At 43.8% G+C, this 21,380-nt stretch overlaps 1 protein-coding gene across 3 annotated transcripts in view; it reads right to left on the bottom strand.

Moving 5' to 3' along the window:
- The window catches only part of LOC109891957 (paralemmin-1-like), a 31,120-nt gene that overhangs the window by 5,919 nt on the left and 3,821 nt on the right, over window positions 1-21,380 (bottom strand). The window contains exons 2-4 of one of the 3 annotated variants that reach the window (XM_031834481.1): window positions 3,420-3,471; window positions 1,763-1,843; window positions 68-147 (exon numbers count right to left, since the gene is read on the bottom strand). In XM_031834481.1, coding sequence (XP_031690341.1) covers window positions 68-147; window positions 1,763-1,843; window positions 3,420-3,464 — 206 coding nt within the window. In that variant the 5' untranslated portion in view covers window positions 3,465-3,471. Of the gene's footprint in view, window positions 1-67; window positions 1,844-3,419; window positions 3,472-21,380 lie in introns of all 3 variants that reach the window. The other 2 variants (XM_031834480.1, XM_031834482.1) reach the window with 2 other exon arrangements.

The raw sequence follows: 21,380 nt of genomic DNA, 5'->3' as shown, positions 1-21,380 counted from the left end.
TCAACTCCCTCAGCCAACAGGCATGGGGAGTGATAGATTGTGTGTGTGTGTGCCGTGGGTGTCTCACTCCTCTGTGTAGTTCTCAGCACTGCGCCCAGGGACAGGCTGGGGGTTCTCGCTCAGCCACTGGTCCCTCAAGGACTTCCGCTGTGAGGAGAGATTTGGAGAGAGAGAGAGAGGGATGGAGGGAGAGAGAGAGAGAGAGAGAGAGGGATGGAGAGAGAAAGAGGGTTGGTGACTATGACTAGGGTCTGCTATGTCCTGTGCAGTTAGCATATGCATGAAACAGCCTATGCTCTGAGCCTTCTCTCTCAGCATGCAGCTCCCCCAACTGCCAGCTCATCCTTCCAAAACAAGCCTATTCTCTCAAATTCCCCATAGCAAAAGAAGCTAACAAAAACAAAAGCCTTCTGTCTCTATGAATACTGAAACAGTTATCCAGCATGCAGTAACCAAAACAAACAGCCCCTAGACACAGAGCTCTGGCTGCCATTTTGGATCTCCAGCAGGATGAGTGAGGCCAAGAGCCTGGTGTTATCTGTCTGTGAGGGAGAAACTGCCCCCAAACTGTCCCCAAACCCGGGTGTAGGCTTGATCACAAGGGGTTTGATTGAGACTGACAATAATAAACCTGACCATGTTAATTTAGAGAGTGTTTGTAAATGGACCAACCTACATTTGCTACGACTCAGTTAGTTCCCTTTTAACCTTTGAAGCAGAAACCTTCCAGAGCCCAGAGGTACAGTAAAGGAGGGGTCCTCCTTTCATTCTAACTCAGGTATGACAACACCAAGCCGAGGGGTGAACATAGTCCTACCTGGCTCCAAGCCTCATCAATACGACGATGTGGGGAGTGTGAGAGGAAGCCAATCCACAACAACAGACAGACAGTGGTGACAATGACACAACATTATATTGGAGTGGTGGTGACATTAAGTTGGCCTTGTTCACAACTATTTGCCAAGACAACCTTTTGGATGGAAAGTATGTGACCACTCCATGTGGACCAGTCTCTTACTGTGCTCAGAGTCAGAAAAGAAATGTAAGACAGGAGGGGAAGTGAGCTGTGCTTACAGAGATGCTCTAACTTCTGGGCTGACTGCGAACAAGAGACTGTTCTCACACTTCACACTGAGGAAGAAGGAAGCCCTGTGGCTTCAGACAACTCTCTTTCCTCTGCCATGTGTAAGGCTGGTGCCGCCAGCACAGCACACATCCTCAGGCAAACCCAGTAATGTAGAGTAGACTATTTGTGTGGGCGGCTGCCTGAGTGATATGTGTTGATGGAGCGGTTCTAGCCACTCCACCCCTGATCTGACGTGAAGGAGTTAATGGGGTCCAACAGGGATCAGTGCTGGTGGTCCCAGTGGAGGAAAGAGTTACTGACAAAGATCAACACAATGCACAGCTCTCTCTCACTCTCACTCTGACTCACTCCCTCCCTCTTTCTCTACAACCACCTCATCCTTTCAGTTCCTCTCTTTCATGTGATTTATCTCTCCGTTACAGAGGTCATGGTAGCAGAGATCATGGTAAGATGATGAGCAGAAGAGAGGTGAACAGGAAGGAGGAAGAAAAAGACTCTTATACAGAGGAATAGAGAATGCCTCAGGACACCTCATGGTGTTGGGGATGTTGTCTGGTGTTATGGAGCTAATTGAGTTTATCATCACACAGGAGGGCTCCACCCTGGGCATGTGAACCAGCTGCCAGCCATGTGGCTCCCTGCAACAGGACAACAGGGAAGGACAGACAGACAGACCTTGCGCTGGGCCTGCGTCAGCCACTCCTCCTCCATCTCCCTCCTTGCTTTCTCGTCGTCCTGCTGCTTACGTCGCTTGTCCTGGTGATGGGAGAAGAAGAGAAAGAGAACAACAAAAAAGAGAGATTTAGGGTTGAGTGGATTTAGATATATAATTATGTTTCTGAACCTAATGAGGAGCACTTCCTGTAATTAAACATCTCAGACGTGTGTCACCACAGAGACAGAGTCCCACAGCTCACACTGCTTCCAAGCTCTACTGAGATAGTCATAGTTGTCATTTGAATGATGCTAGTGGAGGAGAAGATAACAGCACAACTACAGTACTGTATACAGTATAAGTGAAAAGCTGTGAAAGTAGATTAGAGTGACAAGCCCCATAGACATATATGCTGTTGACCGGTGGAACAGCTGGTTCTTTAAGGTCAAAGTGCAGAGAAACGGAGATGAAGGGGCAAGGCTAGGAGTACGTAGGCATGCCAGCACTCCATCATCATCAGCTAGTCTGACAGTAACACACATATCACACAGACTGCACATTCATGTTCTTTCAGGAGGAGCGGTTCACTCCCATACATTAGCACCAATCCAGGCCTGAGACAGGAAAACAACCACTGCTATCCCTTCGGACCTCTCATAGTTTCCCCAACATCCTTCCTTTCAAAAGCAACTGCAATTAGATTACACTAAACAGAAGGGCTAATTTAGATCAGACTTTAATTAACGATTTTGGTCTAACCTAATTCAATAACAACTGTGTTGTGGCATAACATGTGGGAGTTGGCTAGAACACTACTTCATCAAAGAAAGACAGGATAAAGCATGGAGGGAAGGCATGAGCATTGTGTGTGTGTGTGTGTGTGTGTGTGTGTGTGTGTGTGTGTGTGTGTGTGTGTGTGTGTGTGTGTGTGTGTGTGTGTGTGTGTGTGTGTGTGTGTGTGTGTGTGTGTATTTCTACTGTATCTTAATGCCCAAGGTCCCTGTAGTGTTTAACCCTGCTGATGAGGTCAGTAGTGGCCCTGAAGCAAACACCATGCAACCCAATTGAATTATTCAAACATGGACAGACCTGGGGGAGAGCAGGTATGTTATGTGGATGTACATGGCTGAGGGAGAGCAGGTATGTTATGTGGATGTACATGGCTGAGGGAGAGCAGGTATGTTATGTGGATGTACATGGCTGGGGGAGAGCAGGTATGTTATGTGGATGTACATGGCTGAGGGAGAGCAGGTATGTTATGTGGATGTACATGGCTGGGGGAGAGCAGGTATGTTATGTGGATGTACATGGCTGAGGGAGAGCAGGTATGTTATGTGGATGTACATGGCTGGGGGAGAGCAGGTATGTTATGTGGACGTACATGGCTGAGGGAGAGCAGGTATGTTATGTGGATGTACATGGCTGGGGGAGATATCCATCATATACGCATAATGTATAGTACATGTCAATGTGCTCTGTGTGGGTTGTGTGCCTAATGTTAGAATGTCTTTAATTGTGTTGACTTCAGCAGAATGTGAGGTTAAAAAGGGTAACTATTTACAGATCACTGCTTGGATGCAGAGTAAAAGCCTCTCAGCCCTGACCGTTGTTGTGCGTCTTTATCAATGCACAAGTTCAAATACATTTGTAAGGTGGAACTAAAACCCTGAGACTCACCTCTATAGCCTGCACTCTCTGCTGGTACTTCTCTGCCTCGTCCATGTTGGGTCTAAAACACAAGAACACAGAGGAGAGTTATAGTTACTTTACTCCTACTGTAGTTGTCCAGAAAACTGTTCATCATTTAAATGAAACTCAATTATTTAAAGTTGTTCCACACATATTTAGCGAAAGCGCAGAACTGATTTTCAATTCCCTTCGCTGTGGGACAGTGGATGAGAGAGTGTGATGATGTGATGCCTGATCCTAGATCAGTCATATATCAAAGCAGTGCAGAGGCTTATCATGGAGAGACTGCTACACTACTGTATTCTGTCATGTACTGGGTCCTTTTGGGTGTTGTCCTGTCATCCTTCAAACCACCAACTACATGCTCATATTATTATACACTTTCCACAGAGGTGACTGGAAAACTGCCTGTTAGCAAATCTGCACTTGAGATGATTACTACATAATTCTTATATAATTATTTTCTAAACCCCTAAGTGAGACAGCCGAGAGGATCTGGGAGAAGGGAGAGCACATAGCAGCCTTTGATGCTGAGTTGCTGAGCTCCCAACAGTAATAAGGCTGATTGAAATGAAAGGAACGATTGATTCCTGGAGCAGCAACCTCACACACACATAAAGTGTATGAGAAGAGGGAGTAACACAGAGGCTGAGGAGAGGACTATGGATCAGTTTGACTTACAGTAAGAGTGGGAGGGGAGGGCTGCTCTCATAAGATGTATTCGGTTCACACTGCCTTTCCCCCTCTGTTTTCACTCCAGTCATACGGTATCATCAACTGTAAATAAAACGCTCTACACCAACCTGTCACAGCTTTGATCATCACTGACATGACAATGACACTAGTCCAGAGTGTACTACAGAGTGTACTACTCTACAGAGTGTACTACATAGTGTACTAATCTACAGTACACTGTGTACTACAGTACACTGTGTACTACAGTACAGAGTGTACTACACGAGAGTGTACTACGTAGTGTATTACACAATAGTGTACTACAGTACAGAGTATACCCCATAGTGTACTACACTACAGAGTATTACTACCGAGTGTACTACAGAGTGTACTACAGAGTGTACCACAGTACATAGTGTACTACAGTGTGCACTACAGTACAGAGTATTACTACATAGTATTACTACAGAGTGTACTACACTACAAAATATTACTACAGAGTGTACTACACTACAGAGAATTACTACAGAGTGTACTGCACTACAGCGTATTACTACAGAGTGTACTACGGAGTGTACTACACTACAGAGTATTACTACAGAGTGTACTACACTTGAGAGTATTACCACAGGGTGTACTACACTACAGAGCATTACTACAGAGTGTACTGCAGTATCTCCTCCTGTCATCTCTATAAACATACTTAGAAGTGTTGACATAAGAAGAGCTGGAAGAGCCCCTTGAGTCAAACTCCAACAACTGTCAGAATGGCTACACACACACACACACCAAAGCTCACTCTGAGAGACGGCTGCTTGATTGAAGTTGCAGATGTGTTAAGCAATAAAATATCCATTAGGATTTATAGCCAATGACAGCCATTTCATGAGAGCAGAAGAGATTATAATTATACACAATTTTAATTATACAGGTTATAATTCAACCTCAGATATTTACCTTATATCTGTAAATGAACAAATATTCTATACACATGATATACATGATTGGTATAACTAGCCTTCCATGGAGAATGGTACTCAAGAGGCACGGGTGACTATATTTTAAGTACTGTTCTGTCCAACTCAGATTGATACTATATAGCATAAGTGGTTAGAGATTGAGGATGGTTGTTTGGTGTCTGAGGGCTGCACAGCTGCAGTGTGATATAGCCATAATCAGCCACACAGGCCTATTGTTAGTCCCAGGTGGGCATTGTAGTGAGGGTGACGGACGGCTCTAGAGGGGGTGTTGGTAGAGGGGGTGTTGTATTGACGGCAGGGCTGTGATGGAGAGGGAGGGACTGTGACGTCTCACACCCAACACGGAGGTCATTAGTGGCCACTGTCACGGTGATGGAGTGCCACAGGCAGAGGTTCATTAGAAGAAGCACGAGGGCGCTGCCAACCCGGGGGACTCTCTTTGTCCAGATTATGGACGCCTTACACACTGCCAACCGCCAGCCATCACAGAGCCCCCCCCCCACACACACACACTCACTAGGACACCCCAGTCCTTCTGTGTCTGTCTGGGTACGACTGGCTGCTGCTGCTACCCTGAAGAGGGGGGGGTGTTGTTGCTGCTGTTTCTAGACACCATTTGTTGCATGGCATTCTCCTGGGAATCAGCTAATGTGATGTGTGCTGCTTATCATATGAGCCCACACTCCTTAGAGAGAGAGAGAGAGATAGATAGATAGATAGATAGATAGATAGATAGATAGATAGATAGATAGATAGATAGATAGATAGATAGATAGATAGATAGATAGATAGATAGATAGATAGATAGATAGATAGATAGATAGATAGATAGATAGATAGATAGATAGATAGATAGATAGATAGATAGATAGATAGATAGATAGATAGATAGATAGATAGATAGATAGATAGATAGATAGATAGATAGATAGATAGATAGATAGATAGATAGATAGATAGATAGATAGATAGATAGATAGATAGATAGATAGATAGATAGATAGATAGATAGATAGATAGATAGATAGATAGATAGATAGATAGATAGATAGATAGATAGATAGATAGATAGATAGATAGATAGATAGATTTCCTGGGAGGACGTCAAGGGACCGGACCTTCCAGGGAGCTTCGCAGGGTTTCTGCTTAACTTAAATGTAACTTCCGAGGAGAAATGACTAGGGCCAAAGGGACAGAAACTTTCCATGCATCAAATGTCCCTGTACACAGTACTGTAACTCAGCCCCTTGAGAGACCCTGACCTGAAAGAGAGAGATAGAGGAAAGAGAGACACCTGGGTCCTCTGTGACCTGACCTGAGGGGAAAACACAATGTACTTCCAACAGCTACAAATCGAGCACTTAAGCCAGGGTCCCTGCAACCCTTTTCCACTGAGCGGAGTCCTGGAGCGGGACCAAAATGGAATGTAAGCACAGACACTGAGGCTGGTGTGTGGGTGTCCCTCACCTGTCCCCACTCTGTCACTGAGCTCTCTGTCTCTCTCTGTCTGTCTCTCTCTCTCTCTCGTCAGCAGAGAGAGGAGTGCTCACGGAACATGGAGTGCCCACTCAGGCTGAACTGATTTCTCTCCAGCTGTGGGTGAGATCCAGGGACGGAGTGAGTGTGTTGTGTGTGTCACATTGAGTGTCTCACAGGGGAACACAGATAGTATGTACAGAAAGGTGGGGGATGTAAATGGGTGGGTGATGTGTGTGTGTGGGCGAGAGATAGATAGATCTGACCTGTGTTTCTCAGCCACAAACAACTGCAAGACGTCTGACAGTCAGCGCCTTATGTTCTCCAAGGGGGTTGGGAATCTCCTCTGTGTTTTCCGCTTAAGGCACGGCTCACTGAATGTGACTGTGAGACTGGAGGGGGGAGGAACACTGGGAGATATTTACACCAGTAGTACAGCAGGAGGCACATTCTGTAGCCTGACACCATGCAGTACAGTATGCATTACTGATGCATACAGAAATAGTTTAAAGGCTTTACACATTCAGTATTACTGTAATCACTATGCTGTACGAACAATACTCAAGAAGAGCACTGCCCATATGTTTGGAATGGTGGGTGGAAACATAGGGGAAAATGTAACATGTAAATGTTACTCCTCCATAGGGAACCCAGTTTATCACTATGTGGAGGATCAGGATAACCTCACCCTGGAATCCTAACTATGTGGACGGGGCTGGAATGGATCTCTCCCTGGAGCTCCCCATGGACTCACTGTGGGGGAGACCAGACCAGCCCCAGGATGGGGGTCAATTGGTCTCCAGGATTTCTGGTATACATTAAGTTGAGTGCCAGGAGTTTTTCCTGACTGTGTGATCTACCCAGGAAAATACTTGGCCTTAGTTGTGACTATAACTAGGGCTCAGATTTTTTTCTGGCCAGGTCCCATGATCTGGGAAAAACTAATGGCCCTACATGCATCGTAATCGCAATCGTTAGTGTAAAAACAAGAAATGGCCAATCTGGTCTGGCCACTGGTCTTCATGGCACATCCAGTCCACAGAGTGAGACCAACTCAGACCCTGACACTTAGCCATATTCTACATGGGGGTGAGAGTCAGCCAGTCCAGAGAGAAAGCGATTCTCTGTCCCAGAAACCAGTCATGTACTAAAGTTACACTGCTCCGCTCTCTAATGTATAATTCAGCACTAGGAAGGCATTCTATATGTCCCCCGGAATCGACTCGGTTTTTAAAGTTACTTTCTGTGTTGTTTTCCAAGTCCTCCTCTACTTCCCATTGCTGAAAGCATGGATTCAATTGTTTATACTTTTGGTTTTTAATAAAGTGCAAGTGCTTTAAGTCGTTGTGGGTGTGCATGTCAGCATGCATTTGTTGCTTTGTGTGAATCTGTGTACGTGTGTTTGGTAGATTGAGTGCTGGAAGTAAAGGGAGCCGTAAAAGTGACAGAATATGAGTGGAATCAGAAATATTTGATTTGAATGCCACAGAAGTATAACTCACAGAACATTCTTCCTCAAAAGCAAAAGCAGGTCTGGAGGAGGAAGCTCACAGCTCTGTGACTGATGTGACGGTGGGAACTCTGGAGATGTGACAACGGTATAAGCTCCCAGTGAGATTCTGGAGGTTATCAGGAAGCCACACATCTCTCCTGGTAAGCCAGTACACAGCTGTAGTTATACTAGCTAAATATTTTATTCACATCCAAAACATCTCTAAATGGGATGTAAGGCAGGGATCAGGGAGATAATTGGCCTTAGCAGAGGTGTTCACCCAGCAACAATATTCATACACCAGTAACTATGGGATGTCCTGAACTCTGTAACCAACACCACCATTTCCAGGAACAGAGGTGCAGCTAACATTCCAGTACAATGAAGTCAACTAGAGAATACAGCACGTTCCATCGGAATCACTGTTGTCCAGACATACTGTAGACTGTGGAACTGTACTAGGCTCAGGACAGGAGAGCCCCAACCCTCCTCAGCCTAGCACATGATGGGCTGCTAGGAGCCAGGACTTACAGGCCAGTACTCAGCTGATAGCACACAGCTTAGCAGGGGAGACTGACTCACATTAATGGACTCTCTGTCAGGGACCTGGGCCGCGCGCACGCACGCACACACACACATACACACACACACACACACACACACACACACACACACACACACACACACACACACACACACACACACACACACACACACACACACACACACACACACACACACACACACACACACACACACACACACACACACACACACACACACCACAATGAAGCTCCTGCCATGTTGAGGCCCAGATTGCAGGACATGTGTCTGTTGCCTACCAAGCATTTGCATTGTCATTGTGGATTACTTCATCATTGGGTTCAATTACCATCAGAGCTGTGCTTGGTGGCACAGATGGTTCATGTGTGCTCTGTTTGTTTGTCTGAGCCTCTCTGTCAACGTCTTTAATTAGAATAAGGAGAAACAGTATGCTGCTTCCCAACGGGAAGTAAGATGCAGCAATACACTCCATTTAACTTCACAAGAACTCACACAGGAGCTCCGCCTATCACGTGCATGTGTTCAAACACGTTCAAACGCGCATGCGCACGAACACACACCCACACTTACTAACACACACACTTCACCAACTTTCCCTGGCAAACACACTTGGATGGAAATGCTCTCTCACTTCTTAGCCTCTTAGAGCTACCCCCCTACTTTTTTCAATTTCCGCCTGAAGACATACCCAAATCTGACTGCCTGTAGCTCAGGCTCAGAACCAAGGATATGCATATTCTTGATTTCATTTGAAAGAAAACACTCTGACGTTTGAGTAAATGTGAATTGAATGTAGGAGAATATAACACAATAGATCTGGTTTAGATAATACAATGAAAAAAACGTAAATAAAAAAACATTTTTAGTGTTGTATCATCATCTTTAAAATGAACAAGACAAAACAAACATTCAGATAGGATGATGAGGACAATTTCAGTGAAAAACATAAGAGGGCAACAGTACTTGTGCAAGGCTTCAAAATGATAACTTCCAAAATGAGTGTGCTACATGACATTTATCATGAAGTCACCCAGGTGTCCCACAAGTAGCCCAAATGTACCCAAGTGGCCAAATTGGTGAAGTTATAACTATATACAAAATACCAACATGGTATTCTAACACCCCCCCCCCCAAAAAAAATGGAGAAAAAACATGAATAAATATATATACATTTACAAAATAACACTTTCAATATTTGGAAGACCCTCAGTCTTCTACACAATATTGTGCTGCTGATGCCAGGTGCCATAGCAGTCTCTGTCTGCTGTGGTGCAGGTGATGGGGGACTTCATTTTGCAAAGAACACAGCGACACCTCCATGCTGTGCCCTTTTGGCCCTGAGGCACATCTATGCCTGCAGAAATAAATTTGGGCAGATGAACACCACTTGTGGCAGGAGCTGGATGAACCAGCTTCAGTGGGGGATGGACACCTTGGCACTGGGGGCTCCCATTCGGAGTCAGTGTCACTGTGAAATAAAATGTTCAGTTAGAATAGTTTCACATATGAGCCCTGTATCAACAGGTATAATAAACAGATATATATAGAGTACATGGAACATAAGGTTGAATATATTATTATAGACCTGCTAGATCTACTGTCTCATTTATATTATGACAGACCAGCTAGATCTACTGTCTATTTTATATTATGACATTTCAGCTAGATCTACTGTCTCTATTATATTATGACAGACCAGCTAGATCTACTGTCTTTATTATATTACAACAGACCAGCTGTATCTACTGTCTCCATTTCACGTTGACCATTGTTGTGGGCCTGCCCTCCCCTCAACAGCCTCAAATAGGCTATTTCATGTGGGGGTGGGGTGGAGCGGCAGACACACGCATCTCACATTTCATTACATTACATTTTTATATATTGCTACTAAAATGTTTACAAATCACAAATAATATTTTATATTATTTATTTCAAACAACAGCATTAGCATGAGAAGAACTTCAAAACGATGTCCTCTCTGTTCAAAACATTTTCATCCATTAAATGAATCTCTGTCTCACTTTCCCGATCAATTTCTTCTAAAATTGTGTGTACATCTGTATATCTAGACTTAGATTTAGCTTTCCCTGACTTAGTCGCCATACTGATTGATATATAAACAGCTGAAGATGCGCTTTACCAAAACAACGCTGTGCGTAACATGCGTTGCTCCTTCCGGTATGAAACTTCAATGGCGAATGACCCTCTTTACGCCGGAGTTTACTACATGGGTTGGTCTTCCAACACGTAAACATTGCATATTGCCGTTTACCTCAGCTCATTGGCTATCTACCCAGCTAGTTTAAGACGATCAGTGGTCATTGGGTTCAAATACAGTCAATCAACGAAACAGCGGTCATATCATTGGTGTACAATGATGTCATTACTTGTCTTCAAATCGGTTTCTTTCAGTCAATACGTCCCGCGAAATGACCCATCAGGTTTGGTTGTGTTACAAACAAACCAGTTGATTGCAATGAAACCAAACATGACTGGAAAAGTCACGTTTACTGTGTGTATTTACATCGAATGTGTCGTCGAAAATGGAATGAGACGGAATTCACGACACAAGAGGTTCACAAAATGTTTCGTGTTAGGCTATAAAAATTGATTTTATCAAACAAAAGACCATTCATTGTGTAACAATAAGCATTGGGATTGCAAACAGAGGAAGACCGTCAAAGGTAAACAATTAATTTTATTGCAGTTTGTGATTTTGTTACGCTGTGCTGGTTGAAATAGTTTTTTTTTTATGGGGCTCTATCCTCAGATAATCGCATCGTATTCTTTCGCAGTAAATCGTTTTTTAAAATCTGACAACACAGTTGGATTAGCAAGATTCTAGTCTTTCGAAACATGTGAGACACTTGTATTTTCATGAATGTTTAATATGACTATTTATGTAGCGATCACCGTATGTTGTCGAATTTCATCCCGCTAACGGGTACGGTGCACAGAGGTTAACAGTTTTCCTAGAAAGAGTACTGAACTGTGTGCCGTTTATACTGAACAAAAATATAAACGCAACTTGTAAAGTGTTGGTCCCATGTTTCTTGAGCTGAAATAAAAGATTTTCCATATGCACAAAAAGCTTATTTCTCTCAAATTGTGTGCACAAATTTGTTTATATCCCTTGCCATGATAATCTATCCACCTGACAGGTGTGGCATATCAAAAAGCTGATTAAACAGCATGATCATTACACAGGTGAACCTTCCAAAGATGTCTCAAGGTTATAGGGTGAGTGCAATTGGCATACTCACTGCAGAAATGTCCACCAGAGCTGTTGCCAGATAATTGAATGTTCGTTTCTCTACCATAAGCCGACTCCAAAGTTATGTCCGAGAATTTGGCAGTATATATAACCGCAGACCATGTGTATGGCTTCGTGTGGGCGAGTAATTTGCTGATGTCGACTTTGCAAACAGAATGCCCCAGTGGCGGTGGGGTTATGGTATGGGCAGGTATAAGCTACTGACAACGAACACAATTGCATTTTATCGATGGCAATTTGAATGCACAGAGATACCGTGACAAGATCCTGAGGCCCATTGTCATGCCATTCATCCTCCACCATCAACTCATGTTTCATCATGATAATGCACAGCCCCATGTTGCAAGGATCTGTACACAATTCCTGGAAGCTGAACATTTCCCAGTTCTTTCATGGCCTGCATACCAGACATACCAGTCACCCATTGAGCATGTGTGGGATGCTCTGGATCGACGTGTACGACAGAGTGTTCCAGTTCCCGTCAATATTTTGCAACTTCACACAGCCATTTTAGAGTTGTGGGACAACATTCCACAAGCCACAATCAACAGCCTGATCAACTCTATCAACTCTGTGTCACCCTGCATGAGGCAAATGGTGATCACACCCGATACTGACTTTTTCCCAATTTTTTAAAAGGTATTTGTGACCAACAGATGCACATCTGTATTTCCCTGTCATGTGAAATCCATAGATGAGGGCCTAATGATGTTATATCAATTGACTGATTTCCTTATATGAACTGTAAGTCGATAAATTCTTTGAAATTGTTGCATGTTGTTTTTATGTTTTTGTTCAGTATAAATGCCTGTCCTATTGTCACGCCTTGGTCTTAGTGTTTTGTGTTTTCGTTATATATTTGGTCAGGCCAGGGTGTGACAGGGGTTTATGTTATTGTATTTCGTATTGGGGTTTGTTGTATTTGGGATCGCGGCTGATTAGGGGTGTTGTATAGGCTTGGCTGCCTGAGGCGGTTCTCAATCATCAGTCAGGTGATTCTCATTGCCTCTGATTGGGAACCGTATTTAGGTAGCCTGAGTTTCGCTTTGTCTTTCGTGGGTGATTGTTCCTGTCTCTGTGTAGTTTCACCAGATAGGCTGTAATTAGGTTTCACGTTCCGTTTGTTGTTTTCGTATTTATTTATTTATTTCATGTATCACTTTTTTCTTCATTAAAGAACATGAGTAACCACCACGCTGCATTTCGGTCCGACTCTCTCTCAACAAACGAAGAACGCCGTTACACCTATTGTCAATGGATAAAATAGGGTGGGACCAGGAGACGTGAAACTGTGGTTGTGTTGAGCATAAACTATTCAAGTATTCAGTTAATAAGTGATCCAAAGTCAGGTGTTCCCAAAACTTTTGGCCCGTGACCCCATTTTGATATAAAAAATGGTTTGTGACCCCACCATGTAAAAAAAGTAATGCAATCAACAGCCATTGTATACTTTTTTTATTATTGGAGCAGTTTATTACAAATCAGTCTGCCGGTACTTGTGACAGTATTTCAATCTGAAGGGAGTATGGTTTGAAGTAAATTAAATGCATCAGAAAGGTATTGGGAAGTTCAGAAGATCAGGGCCTGGTCTTGTCTACTGTTTTAATGAGTCCTGCTTGGCTTGTGGGCATGGTAGAAGGAAACAGAAGACACATACATGTTTCTTAGAGGGTCATAATATTTTGAAGCTTAAACCGTTCAAACGATGGAGCCACATTTGTAGGAAGAAAACTGAAACCGCTCTGTTAATTACAACTGTATCTAGTGGCTACTGGAGGGTCCTGGCAAAACCCCAGTTCCATGAACCAAGTTTCTCTCCGAAACTCATTTTCAAACCAGGCGAACCCTAGTTAGGGAAACGCTGTCCCAACTGCTGTGTATATACAGTATGTCAGGCTGCATCCTCTTCCCTGCGGTACCTACCGTGCCAAATCAAAGCAATACCATGAGGAGGTGACTGAGCCTAGCTATAGTTAATGGGAACAGACCAGGGTACAAAATGATCAGATGCAGCCAACGCTTCCACCCCACCTCAATCCTCCACTGACATTACTGTCCATACACATGGATACACATGGACACTTGGCTGCATAAACAAGCAGGCAGAAACAATGTGCTCTAGATTGCATGAAGTGTTACCATAGTCTCTGCAGCAGCACATTGTGTGAATGGAATATTCTGCACAATGAGGGCCGAGAATACACAGTGTTGACCCAGGAAAATTTCATCTCATAAATAGTTAAAAAGCTGGGCTTTTAAAAGAATTGGTCAACTTGTTCGGCGGTCTACAAAATATGCATTCAGGGAGGTGGAAACGTGCTTTTCTGGGCTGCCTAGCACTCAATAGCTTTGGCTCTGGTCTGTAGAATGTGGCCTATAAGCATGCCTGGTTAACTTTGAGAACCTGCTCTGCTCACATAGACTTCTCTCTACCTCTACCCAACACACACAACACCTCATCCTTTACACTGTTGACCATTATCATCACGTTATACAGTTCCATTATCAGCAGAGTTGCCATCACTATGGCGAGAAAAGCCATAGCACAATGAGTTAAAGCTGGTGAACCTTACGTTACCTTCAGTGATTCAGCCGTTCTCGTCCATGATCAGAATGAAACTACCCACAATGACCAATCAACATTACGGCATTACAGCAATTACTGTCTGGCCGGCAACATCAAATTTAAAAGGCCTAATCCTCATTCAGTAATAAAGACTCTTGCAATATAAGTAATGAGCAATATAACTACTGACCTTTCATTTACTGCTGCTTAAAATGACAGCTAGGTCACACTGCAATGACAGCTAGGTCACACTGCAATGACAGCTAGGTCACACTGCAATGACAGCTAGGTCACACTGCAATGACAGCTAGGTCACACTGCAATGACAGCTAGGTCACACTGCAATGACAGCTAGGTCACACTGCAATGACAGCTAGGTCACACTGCAATGACAGCTAGGTCACATTGCAATGACAGCTAGGTCACACTGCAATGACAGCTAGGTCACACTGCAATGACAGCTAGGTCACACTGCAATGACAGCTAGGTCACACTGCAATGACAGCTAGGTCACACTGCAATGACAGCTAGGTCACATTGCAATGACAGCTAGGTCACACTGCAATGACAGCTAGGTCACACTTTTGAGCTGAGGCTGGGGTCCTATGTGGCTCAGTTGATAGAGCATGCCGTTTGCAATGCCAGCATTGTGGGTTCAATTCCCATGGTGCACCTGTAAGAAAATGTAGGCACTCTCTACAGTAAGTCGCTCTGTATATATAAGAGCATCTGCTAAATGACTAAAATATCAAGAAAAGAATGTAAGGCAAAAGTGTTTGTTGAGGAAGTTCAAGGTGTAGCTATCAGTACCTGTGACCTGCAGGAGGCCAGGTTTAGGTTTGTGTGGAGCAAACCAAAATTGGTTCTGTAAAGGTTTCCAGCACATTTGTTAGGTTGTGGCAAATTTTCTCTTAACACAAAAACTGTCTAGTTGTGAATATTATAGAATGTTTTTATAAAACACTTACCTGATGTTCCTAGTACACATTTAATCTGTTCCCAGAATGTTTCATGATGTTGTGGGAACATTGTGTGGACACTATAGGAGATTATAAGAGTTCCCAAAACACAAAAACTGTCCACTTGTGATGATTATTTAAATGTTTCTATTAGGTTGCAAAAAACAACAACATTTGCCTGATGTTGCAATAACATTCCCAGGACAATTATTTTGTTTCTTTAAAAGTTCCTAAAACATTTCTTTAGGTTGTTGGAACATTGTAGGGATATGACAAGAAATAGGTTCCTAAAAGACAAAAACTGTCCATTTGTGCTGACATTCAGATAATGTTTGTATCCGGGTGCACAAAACATTCCTTTAATGTTGCAAGAATGTTGACAGAACAGCCTTTCTAAGTTCTTTAAAGGTTCCCAGAAAATTTAATTCGGTTTTGGGAACAGTGTGGCTGCATTACAAGAGATGCATGGTTGTGATGAAATTCATACCATTTTTAAGTTAGGTTGCACAGGACATTCCCTTAATGTTATAAGAATTAAATAAGACAGTTTCTATGATGTCCGTAGACTATTCTATTGACGTTAACGAACGTCATAAAAACAGACTCATTGCTGCAGACTCATTGGTCGAGCCATGATTCCTCCGAAAAATGACCCGCCAAACCGCACTTCCTAACACCCGCTCGCTCAACCCGGAAGCCAGCCGCACCTATGTGTCGGAGGAAACACCATTCAACTGACAACCGAAGTCAGCCTACAGGCGCACCGGCCCGCCACAAGAAGTCGCAAGAGCGCGATGAACCATTTAAAGCCCCCCCGGACAAACCATCCCCTAACCCGACGATGCTGGGCCAATTGTGCACCGCCCTATGGGACTCCCGATCATGGCCGGTTGTGATACAGCCCGGGATCGAACCCGGGTTTGTTTACTTTTTTAAATTTTAATTTAGTTTATTTCACCTTTATTTAACCAGGTAGGCTAGTAGAGAACAAGTTATCATTTGCAACTGCGACCTGGCCAAGAAAAAGCATAGCAATTTGACACATACAACAACACAGAGTTACACATGGAATAAACAAAACATAGTCAATAATACAGTAGAACAAAAGAAAACAAAAAGTCTATATGCAGTGAGTGCAAATGAGGGAACATAAGGGAGTTAAGGCAATAAAAAGGCCATGGTGGCGAAGTAATTACAATATAGCAATTAAACACTGGAATGGTAGATGTGCAGAAGATGAATGTGCAAGTAGAGATACTGGGGTGTAAAGGAGCAAGATAAATAAATAAATACTGTATGGGGATGAGGTAGGTAGATAAATTGGCTGTTTACAGATGGGCTATGTACAGGTGCAGTGATCTGTGAGCTGCTCTGACAGCTGGTGCTTAAAGCTAGTGAGGGTGGGTAATGTATGGGGCTTTGGTGACAAAACGGATGGTACTGTGATAGACTGCATCCAGTTTGTTGAGTAGAGTGTTGGAGGCTATTTTAAAGATGACATCACCGAAGTCGAGGATCGGTAGGATGGTCAGTTTTACAAGGGTATATTTGGCAGCATGAGTGAAGGATGCTTTGTTGCGATATAGGAAGCCAATTCTAGATATAATTTTGGATTGGAGATGCTTGATGTGAGTCTGGAAGGAGAGTCTAACCAGACACCTAGGAATTTTCGTTGTCCATGTATTCTAAGTCAGAGCCGTCCAGAGTAGTGATGCTGGATGGGCGAGCAGGTGCGGGCAGTGATCAGTTGAATAGCATGCATTTAGTTTTACTTGCATTTAAGAGCAGTTGGAGGCCACGGAAGGAGAGTTGTATGGCATTGAAGCTCGTCTGGAGGTTAGTTAACACAGTGTCCAAAGAGGGGCCAGAAGTATACAGAATGGTGTGGTCTGCGTAAAGGTGTACCAGAGAATCACCAGCAGCAAGAGCAACATCATTGGCCAGGTTGATGAATACGGCTGCACAGTAATGTCTCTTATTGATGGCGGTTAATATGTCGTTAAGGACCTTGAGCGTGGCTGAGGTGCACCCATGACCAGCTCTGAAACCAGATTGCATAGCAGAGAAGGTACGATGGAATTCTAAATGGTTGGTAATCTGTTTGTTAACTTGGCTTTCGAAGACCTTAGAAAGACAGGGTAGGATAGATATAGGTCTGTAGCAGTTTGGGTCTATAGTGTCACCCCCTTTGAAGAGGGGGATGACCGCGGCAGCTTTCCGATCTTTGGGAATCTCAGACGATACGAAAGAGAGGTTGAACAGGCTAGTAATAGGGGTTGCAACAATTTCAGTAGATAATTTTAGAAAGAGAGGGTCCAGATTGTCTAGCCCGGCTTATTTGTAGGGGTCCAGATTTTGCAGATCTTTCAGAACATCAGCTATCTGAGATCTTGATTGAAAACAGCAGAGGTGTATTTGAAGGGTGAGTTAGTTAGGATGACATCTATGAGGGTGCCCGTGTTTACGGATTTGGAGTTGTACCTGGTAGGTTCATTGATAATTTGTGATGATGGCCGGGGTGTTAAGCATGTCCCAGTTTAGGTCACCTAGTAGCACGAGCTCAGAAGATAGATGGGGGGCAATCAATTCACATATGGTATCGAGGGCACAGCTGGGGGCAGAGGGAGGTCTTTAGCAAGCGGCAACAGTGAGAGACTTGTTTCTGGAAAGGTGAATTTTTTGAATTGTTTGGGTACAGACATGGATAGTAATACAGAACTCTGCAGGCTATCTTTGCAGTAGATTGCAACACCGCCCCCTTTGGCAGTTCTATTTTGGCGGAAAATGTTATAGTTAGCGATGGAGATTTCAAGGTTTTTGGTGGTTTTCCTAAGCCAGGATTCAGACACGACTAAGACTGAGGTTGGCAGAGTGTGCTAAAACAGTGAGTAAAACAAATTTAGGGAGTAGGCTTCTAATGTTAACATGCATGAAACCAAGGCTTTTACGGTTACAGAAATCAACAAATGAGAGCACCTGGGGAGTGGAGCTAGGCACTGCAAGACCTGGATTAACCTCTACATCACCAGAGGAACAGAGGAGAAGTAGGATAAGGGTACGGCTAAATGCTATACGAACTGGCCGTCTAGCACGTTCGGAACAGAGAGGAAAAGGAGCAGGTTTCTGGGCACGATAGCATAGATTCAAGGCATAGTGTACAGACAAAGGTAAGGTAGGATGTGAGTACATTGGAGGTAAACCTAGGCATTGAGTAATGATGAGAGAGATATAGTCTCTAGAGACGTTTAAACCAGGTGATGTCATCGCATATGTAGGAGGTGGAACAACATGGTTGGTTAAGGCATATTGAGCAGGGCTAGAGGCTCTACAGTGAAATAAGACAGTAATCACTAACCAGGACAGTGATGGACGAGGCATATTGATATTAGAGAGAGGCATGCGTAGCCATGTGAACACATGGGTCCAGTGAGTGGTTGGGCTGACTGGGAACACGCCGATTCAGACAGTTAGCAGGCTGATGCTAACACGCTAACAGTTAGTAGGCCGGAGCTAAACAAGCTAGCAGTTAGCAGACCGGGTTAGCAAGCAAGCAGTTAGCTGGATTTAGCAGTTAGCAGACCGTGGCAGGCAAGCTAGCAGTTACTAGACCGGGGCTAGCAAGTTAGCCTTTGGGGGACGTCGCGATGGGGGTAAGTCTGTTTTTGCCTCTTCGTGCGGTGACGTCGATAGACCAGTCATGGAGTTACTAGGGTTCCAAGTAGCTCTAGGTAGCTAGCAGGCTGTAGTGACGCCTCTAGCACTGCAGTGCCTTAGACTGTTGCACCACTTGGGAGGCCCTTTCCAAGGATATTTCATCTAAAACATTTTTTGATAAATAATTATCATCCTAAATAGGAGCCTTTTTGCAGACAAGCTGATATTCAGTCCCATAGACACTCAGATCACCTATGTACGCGAACACTAGTTAATAGTTCACTGTTCTGACTGGTTGTTTCGTTCAGCTGACAGCAGCGCTGAACTCTGACACTTTCAAGACGAAGGTCATTGAAAAGCCTGCTCACGTCTCGTCTTCACACATTCCAGGCAATGAGATCACATTTACTGTACACACAGAGACAGTAAGAAGGCTGCAGAGAGCAGAGTGTACACAATGCAATCTCCTGTAAATCTCCTAGTCTAGTAAAGTCACATGATGTCTTGCAGTCATTCCCTTTGTAGGATTTCCACCTCCTTCATAGAAACAGGCTGCTCGTTGAACATTCCAAAATCATGGGCATTAATATGGAGTTGGTACCCACTTTGCTGCTATAACAGCCTCCACTATTCTGGGAAGGCTTTCCACTAGATGTTGGAACATTGCTGCGGGGACTTGCTTCCATTCAGCCACAAGAGCATTAGTGAGGTCGGGCACTGATGTTGTGCGATTAGGCTTGGCTTGCAGTCTGCATTCCAATTAACCTCAAAGGTGTTCGATGGAGTTGAGGTCAGGGTTCTGTGCAGGCCAGGCAAGTTCTTCCACACCGATCTCGACAAACCATTTCTGTATGGACCTGCTTTTGTGCATGGGGGCATTGTCATGCTGAAACAGGAAAGGGCCTTACCCAAATTGTTGCCACAAAGTTGGAAGCACAAAATCATTGTATGCTGTAGCATACAGCCCGAACCATGAAAAACAGCCCCAGACCATTATTCATCATCCACCAAACTTTACAGTTGACACTAAGCATTCGGGCAGGTAGCGTTCTCCTGGCAGTTTGAAACTCGTTAGTGAGTGTTGCAACATAGGATATATTATTTTTCCATGCTACACGCTTCAGCAGTCCCATTCTGGGAGCTTGTGTGGCCTACCACTTCGCGGCTGAGCCGTTGCTGCTCCTAGATGTTTCCACTTCACAATAAGAGCACTTATAGTTGACCGGGGCAACTCTAGCAGGGCAGAAAATTGACGAATTGTTGGAAAAGTGGCATCCTATGACGGTGCCACAATGAAAGTCACTGAGTTCTCCAGTTCTGCCAATGTTTGTCTATGGAGATTGCATAGCTATGTGCTCAATATTATACACCTGTCAGTAACGGGCGTGGCTGAAATAACCGAATGCACTAATTTGAAGGGGTGTCCACATACTTTTGTGCACATAGTGTATGAACTGAACATAGACCAGCCTAAACACTACATGTAAACAAATGCATGCAATCATTTACACATGTGAACCTGACCCGAACCCAGACATCCTGTACATGATAGCAGAAATGCGCTCAACCATGCACACAACTACATGGCCTGCTGTCATGCACATAGTCTAGAACTCAAATGCAAAACTATACACATATGAGGATCCACATATACACATACATTATGCACCACTAGTATGTCCTCATTCTGTCCTCCCCAACAGTCTGTAAATCATATCTCATGCTATCTATGCACATCATATTCCACTTAATCCTTGTTTATTCTGTGTAGGCTAAGGCTCACGCACATCTGATAAATCATGGCGTCCAGTTCATCATACCATGTGCTCCTCCACAGCACTCTGATCCAGTTGGAGAAACAAACAGAAGACATAAGCTGTTGTTGTCCCCTAGCTACATTGTTTTTAGCCATCGACCCTGCAGCCTCTCTCTCCTCTGTATTAACGTTAGGGAGGGACGGTTACATCATTTGGGTGGAATATGCGGAATATATGTATGGTGATGTCTTTTCAAGTCAGATTACAGATGAGGTCATGTTGTTAACTTCAGCGTTAAGGTATGCATGGCTTTGTCATGTGATGTCAACCGTGGTTCCTTCAGCTTGGATTATGAAAGACAGGTTGTCCATTCAAATGTGTAAACACTTTGGAAAATAGTGCATTCAGCCTGTCACAAGTACTTTACACTCAATTTACTCTTTGGAAAAGGGTATTCAATGCACAATTCATATATTTTTCTTCTACACCTCACTTGACAAGTACTTTCACTGTTTCAAATTCAGCATAAAAACGGCAATGGAGCAAAAGCAT

The sequence above is a fragment of the Oncorhynchus kisutch genome, linkage group LG10 (assembly GCF_002021735.2).
Source record: "Oncorhynchus kisutch isolate 150728-3 linkage group LG10, Okis_V2, whole genome shotgun sequence".
Lineage (NCBI taxonomy): Eukaryota > Metazoa > Chordata > Actinopteri > Salmoniformes > Salmonidae > Oncorhynchus > Oncorhynchus kisutch.
Note: the sequence above shows the minus strand (reverse complement) of the source record. Positions and strands in the feature narration are given on the sequence as shown.